Genomic DNA, 26,092 nt, shown 5'->3' with positions numbered 1-26,092 from the left:
TGAGGCACGCCCCCTTCAAGAAAAGCCACATGGCCTAATAATTTATTATTGCTGATTGTGACAGAGATCGAGAATGAGCAGACAAACAGAAGTGTGTGGGGAGTTGGATGAAGTGCTGATGAATGTGATGGCCACTTTAGATGAGCTGTCAGCCCTCAGAAAGAAGTACAGTGATGCTGTATCTGAGGTGAGTTCGATATTTATATTTATAAGAGAATGTCTATTGAATTACCCCCCCCCCCCCTCCCCTCAGGGATATTTCTACATGTCTCAAGCACGCCACACAATGGGTGGACCATCGACTGTTTCGTCTCTTCAATATGATGCTAGAATGGTAGCTTTGGTACGTCTGGAATCTACCTTGAAAGTGGACACATCGTATGATGCACTCACAAAGCTTGCCTCCAGTAATGAACTGAGTAGTAGTATAGACTTCCAGGTGAACAGACAGGATCCTACCAAGCCCAGTCCGAAAGTCGTCATCAAACAATCTGACGAGAGTCAGCTTCGGCGAAGAAATGTGGACAAAGGTTCAGTGGAAGATGTCCCTCTCTCCAAGGAACCCCAGGAGACTGTGTTTGTCAATGGCCATGATGAGGAATGTACTGTGAGAGACCCTTTAAAGTGGTTTGGAGTGCTGGTTCCCCCCTACTTGCGTCGCTCCCAAGACCACTTCAAGCAATGTAGGGCAATCTTTATCATTCGTACGAGTATTTGCTAATACCCCTCACACACACACACACCCACACACACACACACACACACACACACATACACACACTGCACAGGTGTTCTGTTAGCTGTCGAGTTGGCTGGAGCTCAGACAAAGCTGGAGACATTTCGGAGGAGGTACAGAGAGCTATTGAAAGAGAAGAAAGAACTAGTAGTTGGTGAAGACGTAACACAAAGAACGTAACACAAAGACAATCACTGAGACTGCATTAGCTAGTTGTGTTGTATAGTGTGTGCTGTGTATGTGCATTGGCAAGTCATCCTTTTTATCAATCATGATGATCTTTGGATAAGAATTATCAAGAATAGCTAGGATAATTACGGGGACAAGTGTCTTGGATACAGTACAAAGCCTAAAAGATGAGTAAGAAAAGAAGGCGCAGTGAAGTCAGTGAAGCAAGCTCTGGGGAGTTTTCCAGTGTCTCCAAGAGACAGTGTCAGCGAGAGTGGACTGTTCCTAGAGATCTGAACACAGAGGTATTGGTTAATGGGCTCCATTTAGACCCCAACATTTAGAGGCTGCTTTGCATGTAACAACTGTAGATGGTTGTCTGCATAATTAAACTTGTGATGCATAATCATTAATGTTTCTACAGACTGAGCTGTGCACTAAGCTGCTGAACTTCTTGCGTAAGTACAGAGATGACTCTGATTCCTGTTTGTCGGACCACTTGCTCAGAGCGCCCAGTCGTAGGTCCCAGCCGGACTACTATGATGTCATATCAAACCCGATAGACCTTTTCCGAATACAGGTGAGACTCTACACCTGCATTCAATTTACATTATCCATTTTTTATAGCAAAAAGTGAAGACGAACAACTACAAAACGGTCCAAGATTTCCTCTCAGATGTGAAACTCTTGTTCGATAATATAAATACCTTCTATTCTCCTTCCTCCGATGAATTTAAAGCAGCTGTCAATTTGAAATCTGTTTTCCACAACCACTTGGCCGAGTTTGGATTCTGTCACCGCACTGGTTCAATCTCCCCCGTCTCTTCACTCACTCTCCGTATACCAAAGGTCCAGCTGCCATCGCTACGGTCGCCCAGGCCCCTCACCAGAAGTCAAAGGATGAGCTCGTCAAGTGAATCGAGTGTCAGTACTAACAAATCCACACCCACCACATCTAAACCACCCCCTGCTAAGTCCTCCTCAGGTGGTAAAGCATCCGCTAAAGGCACACGATCTCGGGCCTGGATTGACGAATACTTGGGCTCTGATGACCCATTCAAAATCTATTTGGCTCAAGTGTATGATCACCATGACTCCAGTGGAGACTATGTGGCCGAGTTGTTCCACTCCCTCCCCTCACGCAAGGAGTACCCAGAGTATTATCGGGTCATCAGTGAGCCCATCGATCTCAGCACTATCAAGAAGAAAATCGACGTGAGTCAACCGACTAGAAAAATTAGTTGTGTCAATATTAATGCTCAAACTTTTACTGCATGCTACATGTATCTGTGTGCTAGACTCTGGAGCATTTTCAATTTTAGAGCGAAATTTAGCGAGCACTCACTCAGCCGCAGTGTAATTGTGTCCATTTAGATCACATAAATGTAGTTTTTCAATCCACATAACCACATTTGATTCTCCTTGACAGAGTGGGCGGTACAGTGAGTTCAAGGCTGTGCAAGAGGACATGATACTCATGATTAAGAATGCCCACTATTTCAACGAGCCCGGCTCAGTGCTTCACAAGAAGGCCAGTACGATGAGGAAGTTCATCATCAGCAAGGGGGCAGAGCTATGGAGGAAGTACCAACTCGGACAGAATCAAATGCAAGTGCTATTGCTCCCTCAGGAATATATAGAACTGGCCTTGTGTACAAATTGTGCTTTTAAGAAACTGAATCTGAACATTTCATCGTTTTACCTATTTCAATTTTTTCCTAGCCCCCATATTAAGCTTCTTGTATCACTTTCAACCTTCCTTTATTCGCACGCATGTTAATTATACAACCATAATTATTATAAAATTACATTGTTGGTCCCTCTCTTCCTCTCAGCATGTCAGACGGGGAGGGAGAAGCTAAGAAAGTGCCTAAACTGAGCATCAGGAAGCCACTGGAGGAGGAGGTGAAGAGGCAGAGGAGACAGAGCCAACTCTCAACCTCAGAGATGGACAGTCAAAGGTGGGATACAAGGGTGTGAATAAATTGCTGGGGATAGTGATATGTACTATGGTGCATCTGTATCCATGGCCTGTATCAAAATTAATGTGCAGAGTGTAATGTTACGTGTGTACAGTAGGAAGGCAACATGCAGTTTCAGCTGGTGTTTCAATACAGTGATTCAGTAGCTTACTCCATTAGAGACATGCACCATTGTTTCACAGTGACAGTAGTGAAGAAGACATTTCTAGCGATGAAGAAGGTGGAGACAAACAGCAGTTCACACTGCGTATCAAGACCGAGCAGCTGTCTGGCAAGACGCCCACCCGCCCCCTCACCAAGCTGCTGAAGGCCAAGCGCCCTCCTCCCCTCCAGAGGGTCCTCATGATCATCTATCGCACTCTCACCACTCAGACAGACACAGGGAGACTCGTTTGTGAGCTCTTCAGAAAAAGACCTTCTATTAAAGTGGGTGCACTTACGTTGTCTAATTAGATGATTATATTGATCATGAAAGTATGCAAATAATTATGATGTTTGCTACAGAAAGAGAACCTATAGTCCTGTGTGTGTAGTTAACGACTGGTGGGTAGTGTCCATAATGTGCATTAAGTGCTGTTCTTGAAAACAGTTTTATTGCATGCGACAATGGCCATGTTTGGTGGGCCACCAGAAGCTATGTGTTTTTTTCGTGTTGATTCCATCCTCTTTGAGATTGACTGCTACACTTACGTACACGTACATGGGCCATACAGATATACCCTGAGTACTACATTGTGATCAAGCAGCCGATTGACTTGAAGGAGATTCATTATAAGATAAAAAGTGGTGCCTACTCGAGCGTGGAGGGGATGATGACCGATGTGGAGCTATTAGTGAGCAATGCCTGCACCTTCAACGAGGAGGAATCTCTCGTTTATACCGTGGGTACTATCTATAACTAGTCAAGCATGTAACATCACCTTAGTAGATTCTCGTGAAAGTCGTGTATAATTCTCCACCTAGAAGCTTATCTTGAACAGTGTAGGTCGTACTATATTCCTCGCTTGTAATTTTAGCACTCATTAATTTTGGTTATTTGTTTATTTTTTTCTAGGATGCCCTCATTCTACGTAGGGCAGCCCAAGAAGCAGTGGAGCAGATCCAACTCAAGTGGCCGGAAATGGTTCCGTATATCATCAAGTCCAAGAGTGGGTCTTCCATTACTAGTGAGGCTGACGCTCCCAGTGATGTCACACAGCTGTACACTGCAGTCAAACATCACACAGTGAGTCTCACAGTATGTAGTACAGAAGCAGTCTAGTTTACTGGTGAAATATCTGAATTAGTATTTAGTGTATATCTCTGTCTTGCTGCACAGGATAGTCGTGGTCGATTGCTGTGGAAGAGTTTTGAGAAGATGCCCCATTGTTCTGTAAGTACTGTACATACAAATAAATCTGTTTCCGGTGTATTACATTGCATTACAGCTTTTGTGTCTATCGATCAGCGTAGAACATGTACAGTACGTCCTTACTACATGTAGCTACCTCATTGTTCCAATAGACTCCTAGTGAGGCTGCTAGTAAGAAGCCAGTGGACATGGACCTCATTGACAGCAAGGTGACTCAGGGACACTACCCTACTGTGGACAGTCTCCTTGACGACCTGGCCCAGCTGTTTGACAATGCTTACTGTAGCTACTCAGCTGAGACAACTCAATCCAAGGTGATGATAACTGTTCAGTGTATCAATCCAGGACCTAGTCTTGTAAAGAGATTTTCAATCAAAGGAACACCTTTTCTAATGTGTTGCTCTGTGCATGGTTTTAATGTCTTCTTTTTGTTCTGTAGGACTCAATAGTGTTGCATCGTGTGGCTATGAAGAAGTACCAACAACTCAGAGGTACGTCTTTTGTGGTCACATGATTTGCACATGATTGCTTTGTTTTGTGTATCAGCTGCTGAACGAGAGGCTAACCCTGTGCCCAATGTGCAAGACTGCGTCCAGAAAATCATCAAAGAGATTGTCACAAAAAATTTCTCTTACAAAGTAAGTTATAATTATTTAACATTTCCAGACACACCTTCCTTACATAGGTCTAAGTTTTGTATAGATTCGACCCTAAACTTTATTGAGTCATGGTTGATCAACTGACCCTCCCCCCCTCCCCCCATAGGATGCCTCAGGGCACTGCCCAGCCGAGTCACTCTCTTGTCTTGAGGCCAATGAAGAGTTCCCTAATCCTGATCTCCCAGAGTCCATGGTCCATCGCATCCTCACCCTCCCCCGAATCAGAGAGTGGGTGTGTCAGGGGAAATACCCTCGTCTGGATCAGCTACAGAAGGACGTATTGCTAGTGCTGGCCAAAGGGAGAGCGGAGGTTGGAGGCCCTGCCCACCAGGATGCCATTGCCATGGAGAGACGATGGATACAGATCAGAGACGAGGTGTGCAAGAAAGGCAGTCTACTGTGGAGTCCAGCTCTTTCACACACACTCAGGTTGGGAGATTTAATGCAATGAAGCTCTTGTTAGCGCTCCGCTGTACATGTAACAAGGGTGCTTTTTTATTGGCTGCAATGGCTTCTACCTTGTGATTGTTAAAATGGCACCTAATAAATATTGTGCATGTATGTGTTATGTCAGTATGATTGAAGCCTGATTAACCTGTTGCCCCACCCTCCTGACACCACCACCTGATTAACCTGTTGCCCCACCCTCCTGACACCACCACCTGATTAACTTGTTGCCCCACCCTCCTGACACCACCACCTTTCGCTGGCTGTATAAAAACTACATACCAGCACGTATATCTGTGTGCATGTACTATCTGGCTATAGTTTTTGAGTGAATGTATGGTACATGTACATACCTACAGTGTACACATAAGTACATGTACCACCACCCCATACAGTGTACACACATGTACCACCACCCCATACAGTGTACACATAAGTATGTACATAGTACCACCACTCACAGTGATCTGGAGGCTCAATTGGCCCTGGAGAAGAGTCACGAGCCAACGTCTCCCCTTGTACCTGACACTGGCGATGAGGAAGTGGATGTGGTAAGTGGAGGCAACCAAGAGGAAGAGGAGGATGAGGGAATGCTAGTCGATAAGAAAGATGCTGAGTACGTGACAGAGTGCGAGTGTGAGGGGGTGGAGTATCAGATCGGAGATGTGGTCTATGTGAGAGCACGGTAAGTCACAGTTACAGTCACTGGATACATTGAGTGACATTGTAGCAGTGCAACGTGGTAAACCAACCAGTGTAGTAATTCTTGCTGATGTGGGTTTACAACTGTTACAAACTTCACCCATAGTGTACATGTACCTAGTGTGTTACACACACACACACACACGCACGCACACACACACACACACACACACACACACACACACGCACAGTGCTGGCAGTGGTCGAGAGCCTCACATAGTTCTGGTGGAGAGCTTGTGGAGGGACAGCACTGGATCCATGGTAAAGCAGGCTTCCCTTTAGAAACTGTTTCCAAGGGGAAAACTGTAAATCTGTATGCAATACCATGATACGGCCTTGTAGCTGGGCCTGGGGACATGACTGCATCTGGTGCATTCTAGGCCACTGAAATTGTAATAGTGAAATGGGAGAGTTTTAAGCACCTGTAGCAACAATAACATGACATTTCCATACAGTTGATTGAATTCTACTCTGATGCATTGCGTTAGTAGCTTGTATTCAATGTTCACTCTTCTAAACATCAGTGTACTTTTAAATCCCAAGAGGGGTGCTGCTTAGGATCAAGGGGGAGGGGGAAATTCCCCGCCCCCTAAACGAAAACATGCCATTACGTTTCCTCACGAGGATTACTGGGCTTGCCCACGGGCTGTGTGACTTCTTGATGACTCCCGCTTTCGTCATCTTATTCACTTGTCTTTCCACTTAATTTCTGTGCGATGTTGTCATTGTGATAATAATGCACTTAGTGGGTACAGAGTACAGGGTACAGAGTACAGGGAACGCTTTCATTTACGTGCACTTGCATTTGGGACTTTATCTCGTACAAATTACAGGTCATTAGATTATGTTATCGATAAATCTAATTTTGTTATTCTTTCATTTTGCCATAAGTACCTTGACTATATCTTTGTGAAACAAATTTGTTTGCAAAAAAAATACCCTATGCCCTATGAATGTACATGTATAATGATTATACTCTAGTTACTGCTTTAGTGCTATTTCAAGATGTCTTGTGTGAATGCTCTGAGTTTTATCTGTTGGTTAGTATTAGTTGTCAAGTGTCAAGCTCAAGGTGGGAATGAAGCTGCCAAGAGCTCAAGACTGCAGAGAGACCTCAGCTATACCATGAAAACCTCCAACTACACTTCTGACACAATTTGTCCCACTTGGTTCCAACCCACTTCTGATTGGACCTTTCCCTGTGCATGTACTAGTAAGCTACAGAGCATCATCCACTGCGACAACAAAACACAAACAGTGTTTCTAAGCATTCACTCCTGCATGACGTACGATGAAAAAAGTGGCGAATACGATGTTGGTAGCTGTCCGTTTTCCCTTCACCATCAGCACGATCGAGGCCTCAGTGTTAAACTGCCACAGAATGTATCGGAATTGAACGAATTCATGTGCGGAGGATTGAACAGAACGGGACGTCTGTGTGGCAAGTGTAAGGATGGCTATGGACTCGCTCCGTATTCTGCACATATGAACTGCACTCAATGTGCCGGCTCTACCGGATGGGGCTGGTACATACTTATCGATTTCCTTTGTCAGACAATATTCTTCGCTATTCTATTCATCCTGAAAATCAACGTGACCTCTCCGACACTCAATTCCTTTGTCCTCTATGCACAGATCTGCACTTCTGTGAACGTGATTGCTCTGTTTAGTCTTATTGAGAACTCCCCCGACCTTCATAGCTTCTCAGGCCCAGGGGCTGCTTTTCTCACTCTCATCAATATCTGGAAACTAGATTTCTTTATTGCCGTGGCGCCCCCCACTTGCCTTGCTGAAAATTTGAGCGCACTACAGATAGGGGGATTGAGATATCTTTCTGCTTTCTACCCTCTCATTTTGATTTTTCTTCTCTATGTGTTGATAAAAGTTCAAGATATGAAGTGGAAGCCAGTGGTGACTCTTTGGAAACCTCTACAAAAAGCCAAAGCTAAATTCAGTCAATACTACGAACTTGATCAGCCTGTAACCAAGGCCTTTGCAACTGTTTTTCTTCTCTCCTATGTCAAGATAGCAGACGTGTCTTACTCTCTGCTCCTTCCCACACAGCTGTACAATGCGCGTGGGCAACCGACTGAGAAGATGTGGTTCTACGATGCATCAGTCAGGCCGTTTCAAGGAGAGCACATCGGCTACGGAATTTTATCGCTGATGATATTTTTCACGTATATATTCATTCCACCTCTTCTTCTGTTTTTGTATCCCTTCAAGGCGTTCCAAAGATGCTTGAGCAAGCTGAAATATGGACAGAGCACTATTAAAATATTCATGGACATCATGCAGTGTCACTACAAGGACGGCCTCGATGGCAAATGGGATTTGCGCTCATTCTCGGCTGTGTATTTCTGGATTCGATTTGTGTTTATTTTCGTACGTCTAAGCTCTGCATACTATGGATGGCATTACAATATCCTTAGTCTCATGTTTACGGCTTGTGCTATTTTTGTCGCTATTATAAGACCTTACAAGAAAAACCGTTACAATTTTCTCGATTGTTTTTTTTTATCACTATTAGGGTTAGAGTTCCACATTTACTTTATTGTAATAGTTTACAGTGCACTTTCAAATGTGTTTGTGTCATGGCTGTATCTTCTGTTCCTCTTGCTCGGTTTCTCGCCTCTTATTTACTTTTTTGGCTACCTCACTCATCACCTCTGCACTGCAATCAAACTACCCGGCGAGTGGCAAGCTGCTCTCGACAAAAGATGGTTGAAGTTAAGGATTGTATTGAGGCTGAACAAACAGAGACGCTACACTATTGCTTCTGACCATGAGTGTACTGACATTGAGCTACCAGATCGCTGCGTGCACCCTGAACTCTATGATACTTTTTTGAACAGCTACAATGAAGAAAATGATCGACCAGCCACAATATAAAGCTGCTTGAACTGTTTTAATTTGAAGTGTTTATGTTAGTTTTTAGTGTGTACCTTTATATCTTGCTGATATCTATATACATGTACTTTCATTATAAGCACATTTTTATTGATTGCAAATGCAGCATGATTACTGAAATGGGGAATTATACGTACATGCATGCATGTAGCTTATTAATGCAGTATTGAGTTCTCTCTCTCTCTCTCTCTCTCTCTCTCTCTCTCTCTCTCTCTCTCTCTCTCTCTCTCTCTCTCTCTCTCTCTCTCTCTCTCTCTCTCTCTCTCTCTCTCTCTCTCTCTCTCTCTACATTTTCTCCACCCTTGCAGTGGCTGGATGGTTGCTGGTTCTGTCGTCCAGTAGAGACCTTTCATCCTGCCACTAGGAAATTTTACGAGAAGGTATCTGTGTTTGTGTATGTGTGTGTGTTTTATTTATTCTTCTTAATGCTTGTTTGTGTCTTTGGGATGTCCTTGTCATTTTTGTTACTTTTAGTATACATGTATCTTTTTTCCAGGAAGTTTTTAAGAGTGACTTCCGTAGTGTAGCCAAACTGACCAGAGTGTTGAGAAAGTGTGGAGTACTCTATTTGAAGGACTATACCAAGTACCACATTGAGGTCAGTGTGTGTGTGTGGTGCACATGTGTCTTATGTGTGTGTGTGGGAGGGGGGGGGGGGGAGAGACTGTGCGCAGTTAACACAGTACTTGACCTGTCATGTGATAGTGTCCCTGAGCCTCGCTATTCATTTCCTGTTAGGGTGTGCCTGAGGAGGACACCTTCCTGTGTGAGAGTCGCTATGCTAACAAGGCTAAGAGCTTCAAGAAGATCAAGGTGAGATCGGAATTGTATGCAATGGACTGTAAAAAAGTTTCCATTATGTACAGTTTATTATACAGAGAACAATTGTTTTATATTGTGTATTTGATGTTTTTTTTACAGATGTGGTCTATGCCAGGGATACAGCCACGCCTCCTACCGCGGGACACACCCCTCTCCCTAGTGAAGGAGGTACCCTCTGTTTTCGCCCCTACTGCTGTGGACGAGGTTATGGAAGTGGACGTGGAGGGGGAGGCTGGTGAGGGGGTTGATGACAGTGGGAGTCTCTTGGAGGAAGAGGAGGAGCAACTCAAGTTGTCATTTTCTGCTCAATTGAAGGTGCTATATCGTGTACACTCTATTAACCATACCATATAAGGTCACCACTCACACCCCCACCCACACAGAATATCACCACGACGACAGTGTCCAACCCAGAGCCAGATTGCACCTACTACGAGCAGTACTGCATTGACAACGACCACTTCAGACTAGGTACATGTGCACGTAGGCAAACCTGCAGCTGCTGTTGATATTGCTATACTGTGTGTGTGTTTAGTATAGTTTCAGTGTAAACGTCCATTTGTAGTGCTTACCTTGTGATGATTCTCGGATAATTTTTTTTTCAGTTTCAAAAAATAAATAACAAATAACGCAAACATTGTTAGATGTATAGCTACTGTGTATATAGCTATAGCTATGATAGCTTCAAAGCTAGAAAATCAAATAATTAGAATCTCTCATTGGTATATTCCTTGCCCTGTTGCTAGGTGACTTTGTGTACTTGAGGTCAGACCAGGAGTTGGCTTACATTGCCAGAATAGAGAAAATGTGGACAGACACGAAGTGAGTCACAGCAGCTGTGTCCATCTTTAGATTCACCCCCTATACCTACGTAAAATGTTGTAGTATAAATCTTAATCAAACCCTCTAAATTGGCCATTTATTTTCCACCTGTGCTCTTCTCTGTCAATAATTTATGTTATATGTACTACACACATACACCACACTCCATAGTGATGACCCCTGGATTCGTGGGCCGTGGTTCATTCGGCCGAGAGATATAAGCCACACCCCCACACGAGTGTTCTATGAGAGGGAGGTGTTCCAGAGCAACATACAGGACACCAACCCCATGAGAAGCATATGTGGCCGGCTGGCAGTCGTCATTCCGACCGACTACAGCAAGAGTGAGACTCTCTCCCCCTCTCTTTCCTTTTCTTCTGAACTCTCTCCCCTTGTTTGTTGTGCAGTAGCGTTAGCATCTAGCACTTTTAATTTGCCACAAATTCAGCTTTCTATAACTGACCTATAATTAATTGACCCCCCTCTGACCCCCTGCAGAGTGGGCCACTCAATATTTGGTGGATGACGTGCTCATCGCTGACTCGCGCTACAATGAAGCGGAGAAAAAAGTCATCAAACTAAGGGCACTCAAGGTGTGTGTTAATAGCCTAGGGGCCCTGTTGGGTGGGTGGGTGGGTGTGTGTGTATTGCCATCTTTGTGCCAGGAGGGCTCTTGGTGTGTGTGTGTGTGTGTGTGTGGTTGGGACTTGCTCTGGGGATGTATTTAAATCCGCGGCAGTATGTTTACTGTATACATATAATTATATATACATGTATGCGTTCAGCTTGTAAAACATAGTGACATCATTGCTGTCTTAGAAACTTGCTCTAAAATCGGTGTGTGTGTTGCTTTGACCACAGCACTACCAGTTGTCTGATTCAGTTGTTCTAGACGAGGTCTACCACTTCCCTAAGGAAATACTGCCCATAAAGGTTAGTGTACTGTACAGAGTGTGTACTAGCTTCGATTCCAGGCCGCACTGACGATGGCCTTGTGAAGGAGGCTAAGTGTGTACATGCACAGCACTTATTATTAACTACTATAGTGGGATATTTTTTGCCATTTTTTGCCAATAATGATTGCTGTATGTATTTGTGTGTCCATGCAGGCTCCTTCACCAAAGCTCTCTAGCAAGGAGTACCAATTCGTACCCTCTCCCCCTGATAGCAAAGAAGCCTCTCGAGGGAGCACCCCCTCCTTGACCACACCCGCTGTACAGATTGTACAGAAGCAGTCCAACGTCCTCCAGCTCAACCCTCAGTTGGTACAGCAACTGCTAGCATCAGCCTCCAAGGTAACCAAGCAGCTATCAAAATACATGTACGTACATTAAGAGCTGTTCCTTGTAACTTAGTATGGAACATCACACACGTACTCCCCTCACACACACACTCCACACGCCCACTCCACACACACACTGCAGCAGCTGGTGATGACGACCAAAGGACCGGTCCCCATGAGCACCATCCCCACTAGTGTTGCTAACTCCAGCTCATCACTTCTCTCCCCTCAAACCCCCCTCTCCTCACAACAGGCCAAACAGGTTAGCAGCTTTCCATTTCACAAGTTAACTTTGAGTGCCCCCCCCCCCCCCCCCACACACACACACACACACACACACACACAGAGCCCCACAGTGAAGGCCCAGAGTTGTGTGTGTCACTGGACTGACTGTGGCCAGGTGTTTGGCAACCTACTGGACTTGAACACACACCTTCACACTATTGGAGTGCATGTCATTGCTGGTAAGAGGCCTATCTAACTTCTACATTGTTTCATTGTTTGTGTAACTGGTGAGCCTGTGTGTACATCAATTATTCTGATCTAGTACCAGGAGTTCACTAGCTAGTACTGATTGTAATCAAGCTTTGTTCTGTGCACAGATGCCCATGGCAACTATTACTGCAAGTGGAAAGGTTGTCATAGGAATCCAATCACTGGTGGGAAGTAAGTGCATGTTGCTCGATTGTTTGCTTCCTGTGTTTAAGGAAGTGTGTATCTCGTCTCGATCCCCCCAGGCCCTTCAATTCCAATCCCAAGCTGACTAGACATATTCGAGAAGTTCACTTGATGAAAATATCCAACTCTTTGCTGTACGTGTATTAGTCAATCTAAAACCTAACGTTTATTGTGATTATTAATTTATGCAGCGGATTAACTCCCTTGACTGGAGCGGCTATTGCTGCCCTCTCCACTCCTGTCCCACCCTCCACCGTCCTCACACCTGTCACACCCCTCACCCCCGTCACACCTCCCACACCCATCACTAGCTTCACACCTACCACCCCCATCATCACACCCTCCACACAAAGCCCTCCCAAGACCGCTCCTACAATTGGTGAAATGGTTCAGGCTGCATCCAAGACTGCTCTACCAACCTCAACCTCGGCTGAGTCCTCTAAGGTATGATCAGAAACTATTAAAAGAAAAAAAATTGAAAAGAAAAAAAAGATTAAAGATTATAAATGTTAGCTCAAGTAATTCATACGGTGTATACACAACAGTCATTATAATGATTCATAGTTACAATGTTCTAAGGGAGAGGGTCTGCGGGTCTATGCATTGTGCATAATTTAAAAAAAGATTAAAGATTGTCTCAGTACAATATGTGACTGTCGTGTTTGTATGGCTGTTGTATTGTGTTATGTGTCCTATCATTGTCATACACTAAACACACACACACACACACACACACACACACACAGGCTACTAGTATATTCCACTCTCCTCCGGAGAACAGACAGCACATCTCCCACTCAGCAATCTACTTAAAGTGAGTTGATCACTATTGCACATAATTATAGCAGTCTAAGAGCATGCTTTTCGGCAGTAAACTGCCCCCTTCCCATGTATATCTATATCTTCATACTTACATAATTACACCGATACACTATAAATAATACCACAGCAAACGTATACATAACGTTGTGTATACACTATTGACTCAACTTACCCCCCACAGCCGTAATAACCCCCCCCCCACCGCACACTGTTGACCCCCTGCAGGTACATCAGAGGTCTCCAGTCAGACTCCCCCTCCTTGTCCTCCTACCAGCCCACCTCAGAGGTACGGACAACCGCTAAACCACCTGGCCCTATTCGACCGTCTGATTGGTTGGGATCAGACGCCATTGTCGACGCCAAGGACAATAAGAGTATTGCCGATGCCCTGTGGGCATTGAGGGACCACCTCCTCAAGGAGAGCTCTAAGCTTGAACGATTTACCAAAAGTCTAGATCTCTAACTGTGTTTACCTGCATGATAATAATTATGATGATTACTTTTTATTGATTTCGGTCACTTGATCACTTGCCTGTGTATACTCATATAGCAACAAGCATTCTCAGTATTACTATATTATATAGCTACATATAATTATGTACTAATCATTTTAAAATACAGTACATGGCATGATGCAGAAAAATATTATAAGAAATCAATTTTGAGAATCAAAGACATACATAATTATAAGGAGATAAATGGGATCTTAAAAATGTGTCTGTTAAACTATTGTCCATGTAGCACCATACACATTATCCTAAGCAACAGGTTCATAATAATCAAAGTATAATGAAGAGCTCTCGTTGTTCCCAAACAGTGTACACTCTCCTCTGGTCAGCGTGTGATAGCTCTTGATTTGATTGGACAGTTCCAGCACCTGAAGCAACGTACAGCAAATGACATCATATGAAGTAAAGGTATTCAATCCAAATCAAAGGGACTATTACTATTATACAGGCACTGCATCAGAGCAAAGGACATTCAAAGAGAAAGCTAATTGTAAAATAATTATCATAAAACTATAGCCTTGTTCTCAGGCCGACTAACACTGTGCACATGCCATGCAGTTGACCCTCTCTAGAGCATTATAGACTGCATGTATTAAACAAGGATCTAACACTGTGCACATGCCATGCAGTTGTACCCTCTCTAGAGCCGAGGTCTCACCTGCAGGATCTCCCTGAGGCCATTGACAGTGAGAATGGACGTGAAATGTCTCAACAGATCAACCTGCAAGCAATCAATAATATTATGGCTTACATATCTCGTACGCAATAGCAAATGCAGTGAGATACATTGCTGTACAAGTCAATAATAACTTATGGAGGCTGGGCTAACCAAATTGAATACGTGTAGGGCCAAGCAAAAAGACCCCAACTATACAAGACTCTTCAATGGCCGTATATACATGTATATGTACATGTAATAGCTCGAGTTGAACACTGACCAGGGTGATGCCAGGGTGAGCCATAATGTGCATGAGCACACCATGCTGGTACTTCTCCAGGAGGGGGGTGTTGAGGTGTGGGGGTGTGAGAGCCGCCCACGGACGGTACGCTGTGTGGAGGTGTGAGTCCTCTGTTGCACACATGTTCCAACGGCCTGAGTGGGCACTCGTCACAAGACACTCCTCACACACACCCACTCGAAAGATCTGGGAGGAGAGATAAGACCTCTCCAGTTATGATTCAAGTATGTAACAGAGCAGCTACAATTCTATTTATTGATTTGCCGTCTAGTACACTATGTAAAGTGGCATCGTTACTATACATGCACACAACTGTTTCTCACCAGGTCAAAGTTCAGAAGGGACTGTACGTGGAGCTCTAGGCTGTGCTGGTGATGCAAGTGAGTCAATGCACTGTGGGTATCCAGATTTAACCTTTGAACTCCGTGGTCACCACCTTCATCAATAATTCTATAAAGCTCTTGGGCAAACAAAATATCTGAGTCAGTAAAATCGAGATAATTCTTCCCAATATTCAAATAATTGTCCAGAGTCATTTTTTGGTGAGATTTTCCTAGCTGCTGATCTGTCAATTCTTCTTCCATTTTCTCTTCACTTGGTTGAAGGTGGCCATATTGTTCGCTCTGAGCACGCTCCAACAGCTTCCCGACACATACAGATGGCTCCACCTCCACATACCCGTGCCTCACAGCTCCAGCTCCCACACCAAACAATGTACTCACACCTCCAGTGCCGTACTTCAGTTTCCTAATAATCATCTCATTCGTGAGCGACGGACCGTCTTTAACTTCTTCTTCATCTTTGTCGTCTCCATCCGATCCTCCATCAAGCTCCTCCCCCAACGAGGTGCCGAGAGAGTCCTCATCGTCAGGCTGATCCGCTAACTCCTCAAACAGTGGCTCAGGTAGTACAGCTCTCACTTCCTAGGGGCAATAGTTGCAATATTTCTAAGCATCAACCTACTCCGGTAATCGTTATCATTTTACATGTAATTAATGCAACACAAGGGCTGTGAAAAAATACAACTATAAAATACCTTTACCCTTCCTTTTTAACTACATTACATGCATGTATGCAGACTCAAAAGATGGGCACACTCAAAGTTAGACTATAGTTGTAGTTCCCTGGCCTCACCATTGGTATCCCTCGCGAGGCTGCCCCGAGGAGAGCTGCTACAGTGGTGGCCCGGGCTCTCTCCCCGTGTACTCTCAGTATATCCTCCGACCATCCCACCCCCGGCTGTCTGTCAGACGACCTTTCACCCTCCTCTGGTTGTTCGTCAGATGACCTTTGATCCTCGTCTAGCACACACAGGAAGTCGGTAGTGTCTTGAAGCAGATTTGGAGGAAAGTGACCTTCCAGTTTGGCATAGAAGCTATGTAATCAATTCTTAAGTGACGTACACAAAAACAACAGGTTGAGTTAATCTAACATTCCTGTACTAGAATAAGGAAAGACGTACACTGCAGCTGACTCACTTGTGATTGATGCCGTACTGCTGTGTCTCCAGTGGACTCTGCTTGGCTGGAACACCCACCATTTTCTGCTTCTAAAGGAGGAATAGAAAAATGAGTGACAAGCTTTTTTCCATGTACATGTACGTATATAGCAACACTTAGTGATTATTACTTTTCTCTTGATGAGTTGCAGCTGCCTCAGTCTGTCCAGTACTATCTTTACATCCGCCTCAGGGAATGACTCAAACAGTTTGAATGTCTTGTATTGATCGTACGTGGACTCATCTGCACCTAGTGTGGCCTGTGTGTGTGTGTGTGTGTGGGTGGTAGGGTGGAATGTGAGGCTGTGTGGGGGTGGGTGGTTAAGGCTGTGAGGATGTTTGTGTGTGTGTATTGTGAGGATGTACGAATTAAGGGTATACTCACAATGATAAGATCAGTGATTAGTGCTTGCGTAACTTCTCGCTCCCCATGAACAACAGGTACAGTCGGAGACTTCTTTGCCTGTGTACATGTAAGTTGCGTCAATCATTATCCAATGGCTGTGTGAAAAGGCTTACTGTACCTTAGGTCCTCCAATGAGTGTGTGGTTACTGTACAGCTCCTCCATTGTTCTGGGCAGGAGCAACTCTTGTGAGAGCATCCTCTTAGAAGCTTGTGACCTGCACAAAAATAAAATCAATGCATGGGCTGCTTGCTCAGAAGTGATTTTTGAACAGCACCTTTTACTGATGAACTGTACTATGCCATTGAGAGTGAGTTCCGGAGTTTCGACACCCATACTGTCCTGCAGGTAAAGAAACATCAAAGGATTGTACAGCCGGTATCAAAGGACATTCAAATCACATCAGACAACATCAAAGGTATTCAAACCACATCAAAAGGCCCACCATTTCCTGTAGACACTCTGCCATCCTGACTTCCAAAGTGCTCCTGATGTGAGGGCTTTTTTTGAGCAGCACGGTAAGGTAGCGTTTGACAGACGTGATGGTGCATTTAGAGCGTGGAAACTTCTTCAAATGTGCGGCCCTGATTTGAGTGTAGGTCACGCGAGGAGCACCCTTCCGATGGAGGAGGCAGCACGCCAGATAGGCAGAGAGAATCTGACAAGAGGATGTTAGTATCAATTTATAATCTTCGTCTATTGCTACGTATATAATGCTATGGGCAGTATAATTAAATAATCATGCAACTCTAAACTCCACCTGTTCACTGAATAAAACAGAGGCTGTACAAATGCGTACGTATATCTCAGCTAGGCCTAAACAATCTGAACATAAATTACGGGCTCTCAAAGAAGGCTGAATTCTAAGAAAGAAAAAATTATTATTATGACATTTTAAAGAGGTCAGTGCTATGCATGTGTGGAGGGGGTCTTACATAGTTTCCCTGCTCTGTGTTCCAGTAGGTACGTCCCTCTTGCCCCTTGTCTCCCTCGTCACTGCCACGCCCTCTATCCCGTTTCACCAGCGTGTCATCCTCGATCACCATGCTGATCTCATTGAATACCTTGAAACGCTGTGTCTGGTGAGACTGCTGCTTTGATATGACTTTACGAGCAGTCTTCACAGCCTTGTGCACTGCAGGGATGAACACATACTAATTATTGTATTTACATACACTGTCCAAAATACAGGTTTTCCCATGCACATGTAACTTTGTCTTACAAATATTAAGACAATAACTATATTACAATGATGCCAGTTAATTTCGCAAACGTACCTTTCTTCATCCTGACTCTTTCTCTTCCCCTCCCTCCCTCGTGTCTCACCACCTGACTACTGGGCACAGTTATTACACGCACACCACCCCCCCTCGATGATGACAGCTTCTTCCTCTTAGCGGCAGGCACACCCTCCACATCCTCCACACCCTCACACTCTTCGTCTATCATGTCTGTGTATGGTAGGTCCATTAGGGACACTCCAGGTAGCGACTCGGTGGTACTGGAATCAACTGTATGGGAATGGGAATCCAACACAGAGTGGTTGTAAAACCAGTTTCGACTGCTGTGTGAGAACAGTAATGGAGGTAGGCCACCCGCACCGAAGCCTTGTTGATTGAACTCAGCCGTCCACTCGTTTCCTCTCTTCTTGACGTTGATGTAGTCGGTATGGCGATAGATGAGAGGGTGGGTGTCAGTGACAGCTGGGTCCTTCTTTGGGCCTCTCTCTCCTATGAGATGCATGTGAAGAGTCAGGACAAGCAAGCTACATGTGTACGTGGAGAGTCAGTCACGTAGATCGCAGTGATATGATATAGAGTATTTTAGTATTTCAACAGCTACTTTTGATGGTAAATATAACCATTTCAAATAATTATGTTCTGTAGCAGCTAAATATACATGTACATTTAGGTAGGACTGTGCTGATCACGATTCAACCGGCCAGGGCTTTAGAGAGTTTGACAACAAATAATCAATTTGTTATACAATTATACGTGTAGCAGGAACGCATATATATATATACAACGAAGAAAAATTATGCATGTAGGCCTGTAAGTACTGTATATCTTCTAATCTATCGGACAGCAAAAAATAATTATTTTGGAAATTGTCCGGGTATAATTGGAACAGAGCATGCGAAGTGTCCGAAATAATTAGAACAAGCAAGCAGCTGCATGCGAGCTAGCTAAGTTTAATAGAACAGTGTGCAACTGAATAGTTGCACTAGCTATCTAAAACTAGCTACTCAAAGCTATCTAACTGCAGCACTCCAAGTCTTACTTGCCGTCTATGAATGTAACTTAACTTTTCAAGGTATTGTCCGGATATTTAGAACAAATTAATGTAATATTAAAGCACTGGAGTGTCCGTTGTATTAGAACAAGGCAAAAGAGTGTCCGGGGTAATTAGAAGTGTCCGATAAATTAGAAGATATACGATAACATGTAAAGCATGATTATTTTTAATAGTACACAATGTCAGAGGTGCAAAGTACATACCTAGTATGATGGGAGTCTGCTGGCATATGAGCTGCAGGTCGAACCAGTACCTCTCCACATCGGCCACACACGTGAGACTGAGCACGGTCTCCTTGAACAGGGAGCAGGCATCGTTGAGGAAAAACGATCGCCTCGGTTTACAGGGTGAGGTATCGAGGATTGTCACCGTGGTAGCAAGTTTAGCAAACAGCTGTAAAGAAAAAAATACATTTAATTACCATACGAGTGCTACATGTGCGCTACATGTGCGCTACATGTGCCAGCTCATCATGCATACACACTTCACTGTGTTAATGTAAATTCCCATGTCTGCAAAAGCAATGTGGTTTTCGCAATGTGGGTTTTTCGTCAATCAGTTAGTGTTAAGTAAGGTGTACAGAGTATATTAGTAATTACACACTATAGAGGTTTGGTGTAGAGCACCTGTGAGCGGTCTCTGGGGTTGTTGTTGCCCTCCATTGAGAGAATCCCCACCTCCTCAGACAGTCCCAGCAGATGAGCCACTTGGGCATTATCTCGCCGAAAACTATCAGCAATATAAATGAATGAAGAATGGAAAATGTGCACAATTAAATTGTCCTAGGCATTATTAGTGTGTAGTAGGTACATGTACATTATTGTAGTACTAAGGCTAAAAAGTCTGAGAATATTGTTACCAGGATTACTTACTCTTTGTTATAAACGAGGGCCTTCTGTAGCTCTGGTGGGAGGTCCCTCAGTGTGCCATTGAACAGCTGATCATCTTGGAAGTAGGGCAAGAATCGAGACGGTATCTTCTGTTAAATGTGAGATGTACAAAAAGTATGTACGTATGTACATGTACCTTTTAAAGCATACTGGCAAATGCATCACTATACATGCATGTATATGCTGGTATATCAACCTGTACATTGTAATACTGGCTGCTACATAACGTGTACAACTGTATATATATGCAGCCAGGAGTACATTAATTCTTAATTGTACTCCTGATGCAGCTGACAGCCAATTTGTAGATCAATTAAGGCACCTTTGTGATTTTAGTAAGAATGAGAAAAAGGGATAGGGGAATGTTTCTAGTGATGTCATAGAAGTTGAGCCACCCCGGGCCTTTACTCAAGGAAGGCAATTTGGTTACAGCGGACACCCATTTAGTCTTGGAGAGAATACGAGTGTCCGGGAGGGTGTGGTCAGATGAGTCTTGAGGGGAGGTGGTTTCAGGACTGTGTCCAAAGGCTAGGATCCACAAGTAGCAGTGAAAATGCTTCAGGCGCTGCAACAAATGAATAGTAGCAGTAGCGCCCAGAGAGCTCTACTAATAGTAGCAGTAGCGCCCAGAGAGCTCTACTAATTAGAACGTACCTGGAATCTGGATGTCGTGAACCCTACATGATTTGGAATATCCACAAGTTCATCTTCCGATTGCTCTACATCACTCTGAGACTCCGCCTTTTGTTTCTTTGGCTTCTTAACCTACATGTACATGTAAGCAGAGATCCAGTCTGAGCACGCACAAACAGTAACAAAATGGCTGATACTATGAAGCCTAAGATACCTTAGTCCTGAGAGCCTTTCTGTGAGTGGCGGATAAGAAAGCTCCGTGAGCAGCCTCTTGAGCCGCAGATATCTCCTTTTCTGTAGCTGAGGGAGCACAGAAGAGAGTGATAGTTTGGGTGATGGGTTCGTCATGGGAGGGGGTGTGGTCACTGGCATCCGCTGTAAAGGTCACCTGTCGTGAGCAGAGCTTATTATCGGCAATTAGTTTAGTGACCATCCTGTGTGTGTGTGGGGGGGGGGGGGCAAATAGGTTTAATAAGTAGACATTAAACACTCCAAACTTGTAAAGATGCATGTACATGTACGTATAGATCGTACTTGTTCAGCGTCTTGTTGTCCACCACATACTCCAGTTTATCGCGGTGCTCTTCATCCCTAACGTACTGTTACCATAGCAACATGAGCAGCAATTACACAGCACCGAGTGGACTTACGTACCTTAGACAGGTTCACCAAGTTGGACACCACATGATACTTCTCAAAAAATTCCTGGATGATTCTCTCTCTCCTTATCTGCTTGTACGTTCTCACTGAAGCAGAAAAACAAGAATTTTATTAGTTAATTAGCTAGTATATGTGTATTATATTAACATACAGTGATACACTGTACAATACATCACTCACACACTCACTGTACACAAGAGATTCATTAGTTGGCATCACACACACAATGTGCAATTTGGGGAGCATTCAATGAGAGCACTCAATGTAATGCCAGCAGAAATGGGTTCAGTAGTCTGCCCTATACACTGTACATTTCTGGCTGGCTATGGAGTAAACTTACTGTTATGTCGAACTTTGCCAAGAAGTGAAGGAGCAGGTGACACAGATCTTGAAAGAGAGGCAGACACGGGAGTTCTGGAATGTAACTGATCTACAGTCTCATTCGGAGACAGGTTTGGAGCCGAGACATCTAGATCAGCTATGAAGAGCATACCAGGAACCTTGTTAGTTGGCTCTATTACAGGGGTGTCCTCTTTGATGGCACGTAGCTCAGTAGTCTTGGTTTTCTTACGATCCTTTCTCTCTCTCTTTCCCTCCGGAGGGAAATAACTGGCTCCAGTGAGAATGGGTAGGTCTCCACTGCCTAGTCCGCTACGAGCAGCCTCGGCGTGCAGCTGCTGGTAGTCTTGGTTCTTACTCACATGACTCGCAGACACCAAACTACAAAAGGATACGTAAATATGTATCACTATCGAATGGTACTACATGTACATGTACGTAGCACTGTACACGAGCTATGTTATAGTTAGAACATGGGCAAGAGGTATCTATGTGTTATAGTGTCCCAAAGCTCGAGGGATGAGGGACACTATAACCATAGATACCGAATGCACATGTTCTAACTGATTTAGATCCCAAAACCTATTGGCTACTAGAAATGCACTAGCTTAGCAACAGTCAACCTATATAAACAGCTAACCTAGCAACTGCATCATTATTCTTTTGAAAATTAATATCTGAAGTTGGCATCTCTGTGTCTCTACTAAATCTGTGGTCTCTATTCAAGTCAACCTGTTCCTCCACCTCAGTTTGATGGACAATATTATAGTCCTAGCTCCACCCACAAAACATCCAGCTCCTCCCCCAGTTTTGCAGCAAACAAGCCCAGCACACTTCCCAAGAAACGAGCGGCTCGTACTACTCCTCACAAAGCGAAAAGAAGACACCTATAAGCTATAATTTGCAGCAAACAAGCCCAGCAATCGAGCAGCTCCTATACTACTCTTCAACAAAGCGAAAGGAACTTTAGGAAGAAGCCAAAGCTAGAATCCCAGCACTTCCATACATCCAGCTCCTCACCCATGCAGCCTTGCAGCAAAAAAGCACAGCACACTGCCCAAAAAACGAGCGTCTCCTACTACTCTCGAACAAAGCCAAAAAAAGAAACTAGAGCTTCTCTCTTTCATTCTAGTTCTGTTATTATATTACTAGACAAAGCATCTAGCTACAATAATTGTTATGTTATTACATGTGTATCTTCTTGTAAATCACAATACAATGTACAATGTTGTAGTTTGTAGCCCAGAGCAATCTATAGTACCGGTACTATAGCTCATAGTTCCCTGCTAAATACACTCAAATGGGATCTAAGTACATTGTATGTACTCGACAGCAGCTGTATTATAGAGGCGGCTTGTCTAACACATGGTGTGGAGATTTCGAGGCATATTTAACCTGGCTGTACACGTATTATAGAGGGTGACCTATCAAAAGCATGCTGTGAGACCATTAATCTAGCTGTAGTATCGAGGGTGACCTATCTACACATGGAGGGTGACCACTATAATTATGCAGAAAAACAACAGTATTCTACTAATTTCGAAAGTGACTAAGACTCACCTGGTTGTCCTGATGGCAGCTGTGTCCTGAATAATGGCCACTACCTTGGACTTCTTGATGAGGCTGTTAGCAATGCTTCGATTAGGGAACTTCCCTAAATCTAGCCCCCTCCTCATAACAAAGTCCTAATTAAAAGCAATAAAATATGTTTATACACTACCGAGTACTGTGATGTTGTTAGCAACTTACACGTACATGTAGCACATACATTTTAGAATAATATATAATTATCAACTAAACAACTCTAATGTTAATTTTTGTAACCTGACCTTGGAACCTGTACATAATTATATACACTGTATATACCTGGAAAGGGATTCCAGCTGGTCCAAAGCTGTCAATGAGGCGGTACGCCTGCATCTCCAGTGGCAACTCAGCTATCAGGGGCGTCTTCAATGAAGAGTCTAAACAGCATATGTATAATTAAATTATCTCCACGGCATGACGAGCAGTAATGGGCCCTCAAACTTTGCTGACATAACACTTACCATCACCTTCGTCCTCGTCATCGTCATCATCCTCGACTATTTCCTTGGCAACGTACGGCTTTATCAGACGAATGGCCTGAGTGTTGGCGAGGTCAGGATCGTTGGCATACTCCTCGGACACGGTCTTGAGCAGGACCTTCTCCACGTGACCACTCTCTACGAGCTCTTTCTTCAATGGCTTCACTCTTTTACCCTAATGAAGTAATGTCTACTATAATTATGTAGTGAACCCTGTATTTCTGCAGGTAACATCAAAATAATTGTATGGGAGAGTCATAAAAATAAGTACCGTATATCTTCTAATTTATCGGACACTTCTAATTACCCGGACACTCTTTTAGGCAATTTTCGTTGTTCTAATACAACGGACACTCCAGTACTTTAATATTACATTTGTTCTAAATATCTGGACAAAAGTTGAGTTACCATTCATAGACAGCAAGTAAGACTTAGAGTGCTGCAGTTAGATAGCAGCTTTGAGTAGCTAGTTTTAGATAGCTAGTGCAACTATTCAGTCGCACACTGTTCTATTAAACTTAGCTAGCTCGCATGTAGCTGCTTGCTTGTTCTAATTATTCCGGACACTTCGCATGCTCTATAAAAAATCTGTTCCAATTATACCCGGACAATTTCCAAAATAATTATTTTTTTGCTGTCCGATAAATTAGAAGATATACGGTACTACAAAAAAATTGCACTCAACACAGCTTATTATTGGCAGTATTACATACATATAAACTTATTAGTTGACTTACTAGTTGACTATAGAGTTCCTTGATACGCATGCACTGGTATGGAGCTCGACTCAGAATGGAACAGAATTGTTCCTTTTTATCCGGTACTTCCCAGTCCAGTTCCTTGAATGCAGAGAGGTACAGCATGAATGTGGAACCAGTCCGGCTCTCGGAAATGGATCGATTCTGATTCTGCGTATGGTAATGTACACGTGTAGGATGATGTATACAATGTTGGTACATGTATATAGGTGCACATGTAGTAGATTACAAACAGAAGGGGAATGTTAACATGTTGACGTGTACATGAGTTGTGCCCACAAATCTCAAGAAGGGATTCCAGTAGGGAAGTGTATATACCAGTGGCTAGCAGTGAGCTGTTGTCATGGGAAGCAACATGTTCCCTTCCGTAAGCCAAACAAACTTTCCTTTAAATTCATTACTGTAAGCATGGGCCTATTGTGTGTTGTCACTGTTTTGTTGAGTTGGATGTTTGGTCTGTGTGTGCAATATTGTGATTAACTCACTCACCTTAATATCAATCAGTCCTCTCTTCTTCAATTGCTTAACATAAAAGAATGTGCTCCTAGCATCCACCTTTAGGTACTTGGAGGTCACAAAAGGTCGCGATATCCCATAATGCCTGGCCGCACCTACCACCTCTAAGAGTCCGTACTGAACATCAGGGACCTCGAGACACGAGTCCCCTCCTACTGGAGTGAGGACTCTCTCCCTCAACTCCTGACTGGCCACCAGTACCAGAGAATTGCCATACCTGAAGAAGAATACATTAAGACATTAAATTAATGGACACACCTGCATGTACGCTTCAATTGGAATGGGAGAAAAAATTATTATTAAAATAATTATTATGTACTGGCACTACATGTATTTGAAAGACATGTGCAGCGATGAGGAATAAAAATACTCAAGATTATATAATTAAGACTTAAAAAATCTATATCTCTGGTACCTACAAAATGTATATTATTAATATAAGCCTGTAAGGGGGTGGGGCTAGTAGGTTTGAGTTAAAGATCACACTAAATCACCACGACCCTACGTCTTACTTCTCAGATGCTGTTTCGAGGGTAGGCCTCTCATTGGCTATCTCCATGGTTACATTGTTTCTCTCATGGTAGGAGACACACGAGCCCTTCACAGGTATACTACTAGTGGTATCATTGATGAACCTATGAGGTAGTTACATAAGAGGGAGCTCTGTATCACTATTAGGTCCGTACCTGTACTGATGAGGATGTTGGTAGTCTAGGCAACCTGACGGAAATGAATGAACCAGAGACTCCCTGGGATGTGGGAGGAGGTATACACACACAGGACAGTGCTCCAGGATGGGTTTAATGCTACTGAGCAGCTGTCTCCAGATGTATGATTTGGTAGGCTCATCTAGCTCGAAACCGATGGCAGGCTGCCTGTTTGAGAGATGGGTCCATAGCTCTCCTACTGTGCATCCTGTGACAAGCATCAGACATCTTATAGCCTAGCTGATGTTTGCATCAACTTGCCTTCCAGCCCAGAGAGACTGATCTCCTCTAAACAAGTCTTGAACATCTCCATCTCCTGTCTCAGAACAGCATGCTCTTGATTAGATGGGCGTGGCATGTATGAGGGTGGAGGGGGGAGCATCTTAATTTTCCAACCTTTGGACCCTTCAACTTTTATGACCTTTAGTTTTCCGATGTCATGTGACGTCATGAATAAATGGGCGTGACTAGGCGACA

General features: G+C 43.8%; 4 protein-coding genes across 5 annotated transcripts; 3 read left to right on the top strand and 1 right to left on the bottom strand.

Moving 5' to 3' along the window:
• Positions 1 to 18: 18 nt before the first annotated feature.
• On the top strand, positions 19 to 1,014 carry LOC135346068 (coiled-coil domain-containing protein 115-like). The gene is made up of 3 exons (XM_064543553.1): positions 19 to 187; positions 254 to 683; positions 789 to 1,014. The coding sequence occupies exons 1-3, from the start codon at positions 74 to 76 to the stop codon at positions 914 to 916; spliced, it is 672 nt and encodes a 223-aa protein (XP_064399623.1). The 5' UTR covers positions 19 to 73; the 3' UTR covers positions 917 to 1,014.
• Positions 1,015 to 1,047: 33 nt separating this feature from the next.
• On the top strand, positions 1,048 to 13,891 carry LOC135346047 (protein polybromo-1-like). Of its 2 annotated transcripts, none has more exons than XM_064543522.1 (32): positions 1,048 to 1,209; positions 1,329 to 1,484; positions 1,532 to 2,119; positions 2,334 to 2,512; positions 2,740 to 2,865; positions 3,069 to 3,312; positions 3,600 to 3,767; positions 3,941 to 4,111; positions 4,205 to 4,258; positions 4,390 to 4,551; positions 4,677 to 4,728; positions 4,784 to 4,875; positions 5,003 to 5,325; positions 5,807 to 6,028; positions 6,237 to 6,306; positions 9,264 to 9,335; positions 9,452 to 9,553; positions 9,694 to 9,768; positions 9,877 to 10,092; positions 10,161 to 10,248; positions 10,524 to 10,599; positions 10,771 to 10,943; positions 11,098 to 11,192; positions 11,461 to 11,532; positions 11,709 to 11,894; positions 12,027 to 12,143; positions 12,228 to 12,345; positions 12,484 to 12,547; positions 12,619 to 12,693; positions 12,751 to 13,003; positions 13,306 to 13,373; positions 13,607 to 13,891. In XM_064543522.1, exons 1-32 carry the CDS (start codon positions 1,093 to 1,095, stop codon positions 13,842 to 13,844), a joined length of 4,812 nt encoding a protein of 1,603 aa, XP_064399592.1. In that variant the 5' UTR covers positions 1,048 to 1,092; the 3' UTR covers positions 13,845 to 13,891. The 2 variants fall into 2 exon arrangements, with proteins under 2 accessions (XP_064399592.1, XP_064399591.1); XM_064543521.1 differs by having other exon boundaries at positions 12,024 to 12,143.
• On the top strand, positions 6,313 to 9,034 carry LOC135346051 (uncharacterized). The gene has a single exon (XM_064543529.1). It carries the CDS (start codon positions 7,051 to 7,053, stop codon positions 8,935 to 8,937), a length of 1,887 nt encoding a protein of 628 aa, XP_064399599.1. The 5' UTR covers positions 6,313 to 7,050; the 3' UTR covers positions 8,938 to 9,034.
• Positions 13,892 to 13,989: 98 nt separating the features above from the next.
• On the bottom strand, positions 13,990 to 26,081 carry LOC135346045 (general transcription factor 3C polypeptide 1-like). Its single transcript, XM_064543519.1, has 30 exons — positions 25,877 to 26,081; positions 25,595 to 25,823; positions 25,421 to 25,543; positions 24,882 to 25,125; positions 24,372 to 24,542; positions 23,617 to 23,809; positions 23,435 to 23,532; positions 23,129 to 23,253; positions 21,570 to 21,949; positions 21,224 to 21,315; positions 21,104 to 21,168; positions 20,784 to 21,003; positions 20,591 to 20,701; positions 20,259 to 20,501; positions 19,919 to 20,025; positions 19,673 to 19,775; positions 19,250 to 19,439; positions 18,029 to 18,481; positions 17,687 to 17,886; positions 17,197 to 17,409; positions 17,029 to 17,093; positions 16,872 to 16,968; positions 16,733 to 16,810; positions 16,479 to 16,607; positions 16,328 to 16,398; positions 15,984 to 16,224; positions 15,173 to 15,772; positions 14,829 to 15,035; positions 14,549 to 14,611; positions 13,990 to 14,258 (listed from the first exon to the last, which is right to left on the bottom strand). The coding sequence occupies exons 1-30, from the start codon at positions 26,064 to 26,066 to the stop codon at positions 14,139 to 14,141; spliced, it is 5,421 nt and encodes a 1,806-aa protein (XP_064399589.1). The 5' UTR covers positions 26,067 to 26,081; the 3' UTR covers positions 13,990 to 14,138.
• Between the last annotated feature and the right edge of the window lie 11 nt (positions 26,082 to 26,092).

The sequence above is a fragment of the Halichondria panicea genome, chromosome 13, assembly GCF_963675165.1.
Source record: "Halichondria panicea chromosome 13, odHalPani1.1, whole genome shotgun sequence".
In the NCBI taxonomy this organism is placed as follows: Eukaryota; Metazoa; Porifera; class Demospongiae; order Suberitida; family Halichondriidae; genus Halichondria; species Halichondria panicea.
Note: the sequence above shows the minus strand (reverse complement) of the source record. Positions and strands in the feature narration are given on the sequence as shown.